Source organism: Neolamprologus multifasciatus, chromosome 7 (assembly GCF_963576455.1).
Source record: "Neolamprologus multifasciatus chromosome 7, fNeoMul1.2, whole genome shotgun sequence".
NCBI classification, from domain to species: domain Eukaryota; kingdom Metazoa; phylum Chordata; class Actinopteri; order Cichliformes; family Cichlidae; genus Neolamprologus; species Neolamprologus multifasciatus.
In genome coordinates this window covers 23,423,891-23,437,015 of record NC_140445.1, presented here as the reverse complement: position 1 = coordinate 23,437,015, position 13,125 = coordinate 23,423,891, and the positions used below count along the sequence as shown (strand labels likewise).

Here is a 13,125-nt window from a genome sequence, read left to right as displayed (position 1 = left end):
ACAGAATCGAGTGTTTTCATAGTTTGATATGCCAAAAAGCATATATCCATACATATATCCTGAAGACAATTAGGCCTGGGCTAGATCATATTCTTGAGCAGTGAGTTCTTTATGGCTTTGATCAAATCCACCATTATATGTGTGGGTGGATGAACCTTTAACCTGTGTACCTTCAGATTTTTTCCCCTGTGTGAGCATGTTCTCTCTGCCTCAGCGTGGCTGCAGTGTTGTTGCTCTCCCAGCACAACAAACCTTTGCTCTAGTCCTCCTGTGCTAGTCCACGCACGCACGTGACGTCGTACGTCGCCCCACCCACCCAGTAAACCACCTTGCGTATGGAAGTATGGCGGCCCCAGCTACAGAACTACTACTCGGCCAAAGTTTACTGCTGCGATTTTCACGTGAAAGCTATGAATAAGTACGAGAGCCAGGGGTTCGGTAACGAAGAGCTCGGCAACTGTGAACAGAGGAAAGGACTTGTAAAAAGAGTCGTCGCTCTCTGCCCGGCTGAGTTGCCTCGATTTGCCTTGATTGAAGTGCCTTTTAGTCCGGGTACCGCAGGGGAAGAAACTCCGCAAGACGAGAAAAGTGGACACGGAAGTTTGAAACCAACTGTGGCTTTGGAAAGACCAGCTGCAAAGTGTTGAAAGGGTGGCGGTCAAATCATGTTTTTGTGAGACGTTTAAGTGCACTTGTCGGCGGTTTCCCTACCAGCGAGCCAGCGACAGCCAACTGTTGCCTGCTTGGTGTGCATTTAAGGGTCTGGCGCTGCATACCACCAGCAGACGTTGGTTAGCTTTCATGGCTATCTCCAACATTAGCTTAAGGTCGCCAGCTAACAAATCATATATATGTTTCTGTGACTGTGTAAGTTTCTGTAAACACTTGTTTTTACTCCCCACGGCGTTCGTAACTAGAGCAAAAGTTTGCTTTATCTGGCACATTTACTTCAGTGCCTGTTACTGATGATTAAATGATTTTTTTTTTTTTTTCATTTATATATTTTTTTACTTTGGTATTCCAATAAAATAAGGGCAGTATTGTTATGGCTATCAATACTTGCTACTTTTCTTGCTTTTTCTCTCCGTGACTAGTTTTTAAATCTAACACTTGGCAGTTTTTTTTGCATATCTATAATAGAATAAAATAGAATAGCCCTTTATTGTCATTGTACAACTAAATTGTGTGTCCTCCACACCAAATGTGCGGAATAAAATGCAAATGGTAGATAGCAGGAATAAATACGAGTGTAGTTTAACCTAGATTAGGGGTTTTAGTAGCTATCTTTTTTATTTAAAGAGCCTTGAGGCAACTGATATTGTGCTATATAGATAAAACTGAATTGAATAGACCGGCATTAAAAATAGAAAATTTAGCTGACGTTTAGGTTATATGCAACAGGGAAAAACTAATTTGTATAGAAAAGGAAACACCTGACATCACAATTAAAGTGGAACACAATAAAACTAAATTAGCAGTTAAGATTAGCTTGTGGTTTGTTCTTTGGCACATAAACTACCAGTCAAATTAGTTCTTGTTTTATTTTGACTTTAGAGTAATATATCTTTGTGTTAAATGAAATCATCACTGAATGTTGTTTTATTTGTCTCTAGATTGCTGTGAAATGTCCCTTAAAGCACTCACACTCCATTAATGCATGATAAACAGAGACATACTGGAGCATCACTGATTTGTGCTGGTGACCTACATCACCTAAATTCTGGGAGGGGAGTGCCCGAGCCAGGGGAACGGATTCCTTTCTTTTCCCAATCTCCTCTTTTTCTGGTGGGCAACTGAGTCCAGCTTGGAGAGTCCCGGCTGCGGCCTGGCACCCTGCCCTTATGGGGCAGCAGCCGGGGAAGCTTGTAGGGGACCAGAGGAGACCCAGTTTGCCGGCCTTCATCAAGGGCTCGAAGAAGGAATCATCACGCCATGGGAACCAGCCTTGTAATGTTTTTGCTGTGCACGGTAAGCTCAAATGTTTTTGTCACTTATTATGTTGACAGCAAATGGATTTCCTAAAGTATAATAAATTTGCTCAGTAGGGGAAATTCTTGATTGTTGAAATGTGCATGTGTGCATTTTGAAGCTTTTTTTTTTTTTTTTTTAATGTGTGGGCATTGGTCTGAAATCAAGCACAAAAAAATTCATTGTTATTTTTGACTCTGCCTGTGACAAACCTTTTTTTTCCCAGCAAAATAAACCCCACAGTGAAAATGCGCTTACTGGAGCAACCACTGTACATATTAGCCAAAGCTAAACATCGATTATGATCTGACTAATTAATCAATGAAGATAAAATAAATTGCTGTCCAGCTGCTATATTTATGTTCTTTTGAAATTTTACACACTTTGTGCACAAAGCAGTATATTTTTAAAGCTCATTTTTAAGAAAAATGATGACATGTAGCTTGTATTTGATGGAAATCTATCAGTAAACATTACCAAAGTAACTGTTTTTACCAGGAGATGAGTTTACACTTGACCCTTTACAAGATGTAACTTAGTTTATTAAATGTGTGTTTATTATAATAATATTGACCTCCACAGATGGAAGCAATGCTATAATGTAATGTCATAAAAGTTTTTTGAGCTTCTTGGGCACAGAAATGCCTTTAAACCTTCAACACAGTCTTTAAAATATTTTTAGCAAATGTGTGCAGTAGGCTGAGGGTTTGTGGATTTACACTGTCAGACACATGAGATAAACTTTGAGTGACTGCTCATTGTCAACATGTCAAATCTTAACATGAGTGATGAGTCCAGGAATGTTTGGTAGTTTGGTTTAAAAATAGACTTCAATGATTAATGGACTATCAGAATAGTTGCATTGTTGCTCCACACCTTTGGGAGCCATGTTTGCCTCTGGGTGAGACTGGCATACTTTTGGTGCAGAGCTTCACCACGCATGAGAGAGAAGTCTTACCTGGGTGTGTGTCGTCTTTGTGTTTGGTGGGAAGTGTATAGTTTATGTCCATTTAAAGCCGTCTGATTTTGTTTCTGTTTTTCTGCTGGTTTGAGTCTCTTGTTTTTTGTCCACATGTTCGATCAGAGCAGATTTCCATAGTTTTAAACATTGCTCATGAAACACTGTCATGACTTAATGTATTACTTTGCCTCATGTTTCTGTCATTGCTAGCTCATTATTTTCCAGTTTGACTAGTAAAACTGTCTTTGTCTAAATGTGTTGCCCAGAATAGTGAAATCTAAAAAATAAAAAGGTGCAGAAAGGCTTGCACTCTATTCGAGATCAAAAAAGAAATCTATGATAGTAGGATTTTTAATTTGCCCCTGTAAACTTTTTTAATTGGTCTTAAATTTTCCGCAGTGAGGGGTTCAGATCAAACAGGAAGTAAATTATTACTGCATTAAGCATTTCTGTCTAAAGACCAGACATGCACTGATTGTGAAATTCATGGGTAATATCAGTGTTTAGAATATGGCTGAGAGTGTCGATTCTGATGGGGGGTTTTGTGTGTTATGTTTCCTGTTTTTACAAAATCTACAGAGGTATAAATGTTTTTGAAACCTTTCAGCTCTGCACATGTTCTTTTAACATTTATACACCAGTGCAAAGTTATTAATCACTGGCATCTGTAAATGTCATTTTAGTGGTGAACTTTTGCATTATTGATACTGGCTGATTCCTGGGTGCACTCCTATGTGAGGCATCAGTGGAAAGAGAGGTAAACAGATATTATCAGTGTAGAAGACAATTTTTCAAAGTAATGGAAGGGCTGCAGAAAAAAGATACTCATTATTATCAGAGATGCATCTTTTTTTAATTTAATTTTTAATATGATTTTTAATTAGTGGATGTGAATCATGCATCTAGCTAACTGATAGGTTTACCGAATGTGTCTTTAGCGTTGTGATTGCCTTGGCAGGATTGCTTTCCACTGACTCTAAAGCTTGCTTAACACAGTGGGGAACAGGACATCGAAGGTCATGCAAACAGAATGAAATTGTGTGCTGGTAAATGGATCAAATTTTGTAAAGGGTCACTGACATGGGATGCATTTGCTTTTCCTTTCTATCCCTTTCCTCTTGTGATGTGCAGGTTAGACCGTAAGAGGGGATGTGAGTCACAGTGCAAGAGGAGGGCAAGATCAACACAGGATTTTATGTTTTGTTTTTTTTCTTCCCGGTGAAGCAAACTAGTTAAAACTAGGATCTTTAGAACCATGCTGCTTCTCAGCAGGCAGGTTCAGACCTCTGCATGCAGCTGCTTGGGAAAGAGACAGAGGTAGTGAGGGGCAAGCAAAGACCTGTTTCTGTTCTTGGCACTTCTGCATGCTGTGTGTGTAGGTATGTACTGTGTTTAGGCATGGTTAGCTTGTACAGAACTATTCCATTTTTAGCTTTCACCTTGTGTGTTTCAAATCGCAGTGTTTGCGTGCTTAAGTTAATCATACAACTGTGTAGTTCAATAATTAAAGTACATACTGGACTATGTTAACAAGCCTGTTAAATACCAGGACAGATGTACTTGGTCCAAGGTTATCTTAGTTAACTGAAATTAATCTTAAAAACCAGAATATGGGGGAATTAACTGAAAAAAATCAATGACACTTAAATCCCAGCCCCTAAAGTAACTGAAACAATATTAAACATTTTAAAAACAACTAAAGTAATTTTTTGGTCTTGGTTTTCTCCCACTTCCTCCCATAATCCAAAGTAGGGATGACCAAAATTATTCAGTATTATTATCCTCCTTATTTACCTAAATTCAGAGCATCTCTAAGAAGAAAATAACATATATATTTAACTTAAAAATGCACCAAAACTCATGCATTAATTATCCAGTGGTCCCTCGTTTAGCGTGGGAGTTACGTTCTAAAAATAACCCGCGATAGGTGAAATCCGTGAAGTAGCCACCTTTATTTTTTACAATTATTATAGATGTTTTAAGGCTGTAAAACCCCTCACTACACACTTTATACACTTTTCTCAGACAGGTGTGAACATTTTCATACTTTTCTCTCTTGTTTAAACATTTGCATATGTCCAGTGCAAAATGTTTCATCGACATTGTTGTGTTTGTTGGGGAGAAAACTTACAGACATACAGTACAGGACTTCAGAGTCACACTGCTAGCGATCAAAGGTTTATGTAAATTTGACAAGCTGAACGCATTCTGTAATGGACAGGAGACACGGCACGAGATTGACTGACAATGGTCTACAGCCGACCAGGACGCAGAACACAATATGTTGTAAAAAAAAAAAAGCGTACAAAGTTACACAAAAAAATTCGCGAAACAGCGAGGCCACGAAAGGTGAACTGCGTTATAGCGAGGGACCACTGTACTGCAGTGTGTGTTGTGTTTCTATCCATCTTTCCATTTTCTCCCGGTGATCCTTTTCAGGGTTGCGGGAGGCGCTGGAGCTTGTCCCAGCTACCACAGGGTACATCCTGGATAGGTCACCAGTCTGTCGCAGGACTAACACATAGAGACAAACAACCATTTGCACTCACATTCACACCTATAGGCAATTTAGAATGACCAATGAACTTAACCCCACTAACTGCATGTCTTTGGACTGTGGGAGGAAGCCGGAGTACCCGGAGAAAACCTACGCAAACACAGGGAGAACATACAAACTGCACACAGAAAGTGTGCATTTGGTTCCATTTGGTTGAATAAGTTGTTACTTTGTAGCGCAGAGACAACTTTACAACACCCTTCATGTGTCATTTATTCTTGGTTAACATCACTTGTTCTAAACTGATGATTTTCTTACTAAAAATGATGAGGGTGAAGAACTTTGATTTCTGTCTTTTAATGTAGTGTTATGGTGCCATTACACCCACCATTCTTGGCCTTGCGAAGGGTGCAACACTCCAAAAGTGACATGCATTTGCTGGGTCAAGCCACGCTTTGGTTTCATTTTGGCCAGTGGTGCACCTCTTGACTTTTGTAACCTTGTGTGGGTGCCGCAGCTGATGTCACAGAGTTAAAGCCACTACAGAAACTCAGAGATTCAGAGGTTATACACATAGACAGCACTGATAGGCTCCAGTGGGCCCGAAATTCTGAATAAGTGCTTATAAAAATGATGGATGATTTTTTTTTGTTTTGTTTTATACTTCAGCACGACTAGCCAGAGAAAAAATATCTGTTTATGGAAACTGGGATGTGTATGTGATTGCGAGTCAGGTATTTGTATTGTAAAACCCATTGTGGACTTAAATTATCCTCTGACAAATGAAACACACAAAAGGAAGTAAAACTAGTAAAAAGTAAAAATGACAGCAAACTAGAATTGAGCAGACTCACCCTGGAAAGTGAAACTAAAATGAATCTGGGAGAATTCACCAGATTTTCAGTCAATGTGTCCGTGGTTGGTGTCAGCATAAAATTTTCTTTAGTTAGATATCTTCTCTTTAGATGTTCCAGCGACCGGTTTAAAGTGCACCACTTGCAAGCTGTAAGAAATTAAATGGCTGCATAGAAAGACTTAAAAGAATTCTTTAACTTTGTTTTCATTCCCTGAAATGGGCTGATGCTGGAAACAGGACAGCTGTGAACGTTTTGGAGAAAAGAAAAGAGTTTCTAACTTTTTTTAAGGCTTGCAACAATATTATCTGGTTGTGCTTTAATATTTGAAGTACCCAAATGTTGGTGGTATAAAAAGGGAAATTCGCCCCCTGGTGGTCACATTTATTTATGGGGTTGTGTTTTAGTACAGTGAAGTGGTGACCCAGATACCATTTCATATAAAAATTGTGCTTAATAACTCTTTCTTTCTTTTTTTAAGTAGGGCTCATAATATCTCTATGGGCCAGAAGTTGATTTTAACTAAACTAAGCGGATGACCTGACTTAGTTTTTGGGTGGGAATACACACAGACAAATAGAAGTGGTGTACAGTTAAATGTGATCTAGTTTTTTCTGCAACCAGTATTTCCCATGACCAGACAGGCAGCATGACTCACTGTTACGTCCAGTACAGATTTAAAATGATTAAGTACACACTTAAAATCTTATTTGCATGCCACAGGTAGTAGTAGGACATGGGTAGTAGAAACTGGAGCACTTTTCACTATAATGAGTAGATTGTTAGGATTTATGTTTCTGTGGGGTTTTTTCACATCAGCAGTTAAAGCAACACCTGCAAACCACAGGACAAACTGTAAACCAATGCCATCACAATGTTATTACATGGATATTGTGGCCAAAGTGCACGCAGTTCCTATTAGCAATAATTTGGTGCATTTATTGTGAAATTATGTAAAACAAACAACCATAATGTAAGGAGGAGGGGGTGTTTGTAACCACCACTGTACGAAAACATACAAGAGGATGCACTTAATCACAAATATATAAGTGCAGTTTCAAAGCAAATGTAAAGATTTTAGTGTAAAATGATACATTTAAATTTTGCAGGTTTGTGGTTGTAACGTGCTTCTTTGGAAACAGAAAACGCAGATTGATTTTTAATTGCAGATAATTTTAGTTTGTAGGCAACAAAAAGCGACCATTGCTAACCTGTGGTCATCAGCCATGTGAGGTGGGTTGCAGAAAACCTCTTGCATGTAGATACTTGCTTGGATATTTGTCAGCATGAGCACAACAGGACTTTTCTTTACCCTGCACTTTTTCATTATTTGATGCCCTGAAGAAAGCCTGGCAGTACTTGAAAGTATGTTCAGGGCACAGAGAGGGAGATGTTTCCTGTTTCTATTTGCTAATTTCTATTTTGGGTTTTGGGATATTAGAGCAACACAATATTCTGCTTAACACAGAAAAGTTGTCACGTATATCAGTGGTTAAATTAATAAGCCAACTGACTTGCATGTTTATGAGGGACTGGTAAATCTTGATGGTGGGAATCACCAGACCCTGTGATATAATTGTTATCATGATACTTAAATCCCACTATGATATCTTTGAGTTTTTAAACATTTTGTAAAATGCTTGGTAGTGCAGTAAAATATATCATGATATATTACAATTTATGACCTTTAAACTTTAAATTCTAATCTGTCTATATCGCCCTTATTATGTTCCCCTCATTTCAGTCATTTTGATTGCTGGAAAATGGCTCAACACTGTCATAAATGCTACATGCACCTGACAAACTGAACCGTTTGTATTGCAGTCGAACTTAACTGAATGTAAACATGTGGGCTGCTGTGCTTTTACAGGTATTTTGAATGTGAGCCAGCAGCTGCCAGTCCTCAGTGAGATAGTCAGCTGTTACAGACACAGGAATATGCAGGCCGTGACGATCACGCGTCGCAAGTTAATGCAACCCTTTCTGCTGTAGCCTACCTTTCGTCAACTTCACGCTTCGCTTCTGTCTCGGTGCACCTGCGTCTGTTGATGCCGCACGTGGGAATATCTGGCTGTTTTGAGCATGTAAACGAAAGCTGTTGTTTTCCACAATGTTGCATGGACACAGGTCTTTGCACTTAAAGTAGGTGATTGATTGATTTTTGTCCTTTTGGCTTTGTCAACTTAAGAGTGAGCTGATGTAAGGTTAGCTTTGTAGTCCTTGGATAATGTTATGTGAAGATGGTGGCGTGTTAGATGAGCCCTCGTGTTGTAGTATTCCTGGAGTGTTTTACTTTTGTGTGACACTCCTTGCATATCCCAGCAGCAAACAGTGTTCTCTTTATATATTTATTTTCTCTGATGCCGCTCTCTTTCTTCCTGCATGCTGACCATCACCTCTTTGACCCCTTAAAAAATAAAAATAAAAAACCCCTCATCATCACTACCTGATGGACTGAAAAGCAATTGATTTTTACTATTAGAGCTCTAAAAAGTTCAATTAGTATTTATAGTTCATGTAACAAGATAAACTTTTGTCCCTTGCAAAATGTTATGCTATAGAGAGCCTAAAGTTGTAGCACTAAATGAAGCAGCAGCAAAACCATTGTCCTGTTTTTGTGCAGGAAGTATACCTGATTTCGAAAATATGATCATTTATAGTGGTGATAGATGGTCATAACTACTGGAGATGCCATGCTCCAGATGGCAAACTTGGGTATTTGTAAAACATTTAGTTTTTGCCGGATCTACTTCAAAGATTTTATTAATTAGAATAAAAATCGTAACTGTGCAAATGAGGATTCTTTGAGCTTTGGACTGATTTAAGCAAGTTAACATTGCCTTTATAAAGTTGTCCTAGAGAGTAGACAGTGACATCATTTGATATCTGTGTATTTTCCTGCAGCAGCTGCATTTAGCTTGTATGCAGTGAGGGAATCTCTTGTAGTCAGTAACTGACTTTTTTTTGGCTGGAACTTGAGGAATCTATACAGTCTAGACACCAAATCTCCTCCCATGATCCCCGTGGGTCCTGAAGATGGAAGGAGGGGGGTCTGTGTGTGTCCGTGTGTATGTACGCACCCACATACATACCCACAGAGCAGGCGCCTCATAGTAATACTCATTCAGGCCAGCTGTTAGGCCACTGGTGGCTTTTCCCTTACCGTGGCAGACCCCATCTCTACACTAACGGGCACACAAAGGTCTTCTGCAACTCCCAACCAAGTGGACTTTTCTTTTATCTAATGTTTAGTTCCTAATCTCGACAGTGGTTGGTTAGTCTTTGGTGATGCTGTCATGTTGTCATACTGTGTTGGGAAATGTGAGTAAAATAAATTTGCCCCTGTCTGGATGACACATTGCTGATTAGTAAGCATTTCCTCTCTCATTAGGTCTTGACCACCTGGAAAAGAGTCTGCTTGCAGCCACAGTAGCCAAAACAGCTGTCTGTATAAATCAAGGTAGTCTATGCCTTACTAGTTTTCGTCTGTTGCACTGAAGAGACACTATTTTGATTTTAGACCTTCTCTAATGAGCAGGCTTACATTGTCCAGGGATTTAGACAGTAGACAATATTGAGCAGTTATTAAAACCTACTGTAAATGGGCTTTTCCCCATTTTAACATGCCAGTAGAAAAGAGCACAGATTCAACTCTTAATGATATTGTCACACTAAGTTGCGATTAATCAGTATGCACAACAGCGGAACAAAGCACCTAAATAAATAATTCAGCTGTCATTAATGCTGTTGTTTTTACCCGTACTCTTTCTTTACTGTGACATGTCCAAATGTTTTCCTTCAGAAAGGCCTATTGTGTAACTGTTATCTGACCAGTATGATGATATCGTCAATGGGTTCCGGCCAAGGCCTCTTCATCCTCCACTCTGTTTCCTGGGGAATAACATATGTTTATATGTGATCTGTTGCTCCAGGCTCCGTTGAGTTATATTGCCTATTATTCACAGTTAAAAACAAAACAAAACAAACAAACAAAATGGAAAAAAACAAAAAAGAGAGACAGAGAGAGAGATGCACACACACACCACTACAGCAGTGGAGAGAAGAATGCAACCTCTTATGCATTCCTCTCTCAAATAACTGGTGCAATCCCCCTTTCTGTTTTGCAAGTTGTTTTCCATTCAGATCATGCCGTATATCACATTCTTAAAGGAGACGTATTATTATGTTCTTTTCTGACTGCATTATTTTATTGTTGGAAACTACTTGAGTAACTTTGCATGAATTGGGACTTAGTTCAGCTGCTCTTTGAACGAATCTGTTTTTAGCTCTACCACTTTGTCTTTTAACCCACTTTCCTTCTACCTGGCTTTCCTGAGATGATTATATTATGGATATTTGCTCTGTTTGACATCACGCATAGCCAACAGTAAGAAAAAAACAACAACAACTGTGAAATGGAGTGTGCAGAGCAGTCCAAAGCCCAAATTTTTGGCTCACAGGTATTTTTTGCAGATATGCTGACCTCATTATTTTAAACACTGGCCATGTTTCATATGAGCCGATTAAACAGTGCAGCAGTACGCACATGAAAGAAAGTAATAGGTTCCCTTTTAAAGAACTATAAATTAAGCTGCACGCATGCCTACATGTAATTAAGTTAACCTGAAGTAAAGAGATCCCAAATTGCAGCAAAGAAAGGAAAAAAGTGACACTAGGGCTAAACCAAAGCGTAAACCAAAGCCTTTTCCATATACGTAGGGCACACAATGTTTTAAACAGAACAATTGAAAGTGTATGCATGTGGATTTAGGACAAACAGTCCTGTTGAGTCACTGACTCTCACCCTGGTTTTTGTTATTTGAAATCACTTCAGCATCAGAAACACTGTGTTATGAAATCTCGGCTTGTGATTGCGCCGTTTCTGACTAGAAAATAAGTATTTACTGAACCATCTGTGTTTGTTTAAAGCTTTTCTAGCCAAATTAGACTGTCTTTGCTGATAGATTGCTCAAACTTGAATCGGCTTCTTTTATGTTGGCATCACTACAGTTTTCGTTGTCTCAGTGCAACATGTGGGATCTTCCAACTTATCTCCCCATCGCACATACAGACTTGTGTGCTTACAGAGAACTTCCAAGTTGAGTTAGGAATGCAGCATGGGAGCTTGTCACCACCTGGTTCCATAACACAAGCCCACACTCTGTCACACGCTCACCCTGTTCTCCACTCCGTACCCAAGCAGGCAGCCCCAGCTGTTGTTTTCTTTGCAGACAACCTGCTACCTAGCGTGCCAGCTCTTTCTTTTGGTAAACAGTTCAGCTTTACAGTTCAGAAATTCTTCCTCTTACAGATGATATGATCAAAGGCAGACATGAGGGCAGCACAAGCTGACGTTAGGGCATATATATGTGGTCGGTGTGCCTCTGTTTGTCTTCAAAAAGTTCCAGTGTCATTTCAGTTAAGCGGGAATAAGCAACCATTCTTTGATTTGTTTTCTTTTTCCCCTTCCTGTCCAGTTTATTATGAAGTACTGTCATGCTGTCCTGTCCCTTAATGTTGTAGTAAGCTCCTCTTCATAGAGCTTTAAGAGGGGGCCTGCAATGCTTGCTCCATCTGGATCCACTTAGACTCTAAGAAGAGCATAAGCACTTCCACTGCTGCAGCCTGAGAGTCTCATAGCCTGAGTGTCTTGCTTGTGTATCTGTTGCTGTTTTTACTCCAGTGGGCATTCAGACAAATGGGTCTTTCCCCAGGCATTTAGATAATGTCTCTAAGACATGTAATGTTGATAGCAGGAAAACGGTGCACAAAGACTGTTTCTTTCTTTACTTTTATTTTGTTTGTCTGTGCTGTCTTGTCACTGTGTGGTCATTGTGTTACCCACTGATTTACATCCAAAAGTAGTAATAAAAGTTTTTGTGCTAACACTCTTTTCATAATTTCTGTAGCACTGCAATCCATCTACTCACATGCAACCTTTTCTGTGCAGCTTTCTTCTTCCCTCCTGAAAGTTTGCCTTTCCTATTCTGAATCTGCATACTCATAAAATAATGTGATATATGTTTGAAATAAGCTGTTTAATGCCAGCACTCTGGGTAAAATTTCAGAGTTTTGTTAAAATCTGAAACAATACTGGATTAGCACCTATTTCTGAGGAGAGCCCATTTGCTTGGCCTTTTCTTCTATCCTGCTAACTTTCAGGCGTTTGCAACACAGATGATTATGTCGTCATTTTAAACATGACAAGTGACGGATTGTTGTGTATATTCGACACCGTCTGTCTTGTTTGCTCGGTATATGAAATTTTAACCCTAGGCTATCACCCATATGTTCCAGTACTCTGCAGGTTTGCATAATTATGACTTTTATGCAAGGTTTGCATCTTTCTGGCACACGCTGGACAGGCCACAACACTCCATGTGGAAAAATTATGTTCTGCTTAGTCACTTGATACGAGTTGCCCTATTTTTCATCTGTCATCATGATAAAATGGTTCCCTCATTCCTTTTCCAATAGGTCGGCGGGGTTTAGCTGCCAGACCGTCTGTACTAAAGATTGCTGCAAAGCTGAGCTGTTAGTATACTCTTGTCCAATCAAACGGCGAGGATTAAACTATACACATGAATGTACTTGTATGGTTAGCTTCCCTTCCATCAACATTAGTAACTTATTACCACCTGCAGCTACACTTCTACAACATTAACCTTGAACTAGACCAGCAACTGTTTTCTTCTTAAGTGTCTCCCTGTGGAGAATTACGTGGAAATCTAAACCCCCTAACCTCAAGTGCTGGTCTTCATGCCTCCGACACTCTGGCTGCATTCTCTAGAGGGTCCTGGATAAACAGCCACATGTGTACCCACATGTATACATGAAACCTGATT

The 13,125-nt window shown here is 39.4% G+C and overlaps 1 protein-coding gene across 4 annotated transcripts in view; it reads left to right on the top strand.

The window, feature by feature from the left end:
* Positions 1 to 274: 274 nt before the first annotated feature.
* Positions 275 to 13,125, top strand: part of abl1 (abl oncogene 1, non-receptor tyrosine kinase) — a 32,968-nt gene continuing 20,117 nt past the window's right edge. Inside the window, exons 1-2 of one of the 4 annotated variants that reach the window (XM_085164668.1) lie at positions 275 to 791; positions 1,614 to 1,968. In XM_085164668.1, coding sequence (XP_085020794.1) covers positions 1,842 to 1,968 — 127 coding nt within the window. In that variant the 5' untranslated portion in view covers positions 275 to 791; positions 1,614 to 1,841. Of the gene's footprint in view, positions 1,969 to 13,125 lie in introns of all 4 variants that reach the window. The other 3 variants (XM_085164667.1, XM_085164666.1, XM_085164665.1) reach the window with 3 other exon arrangements.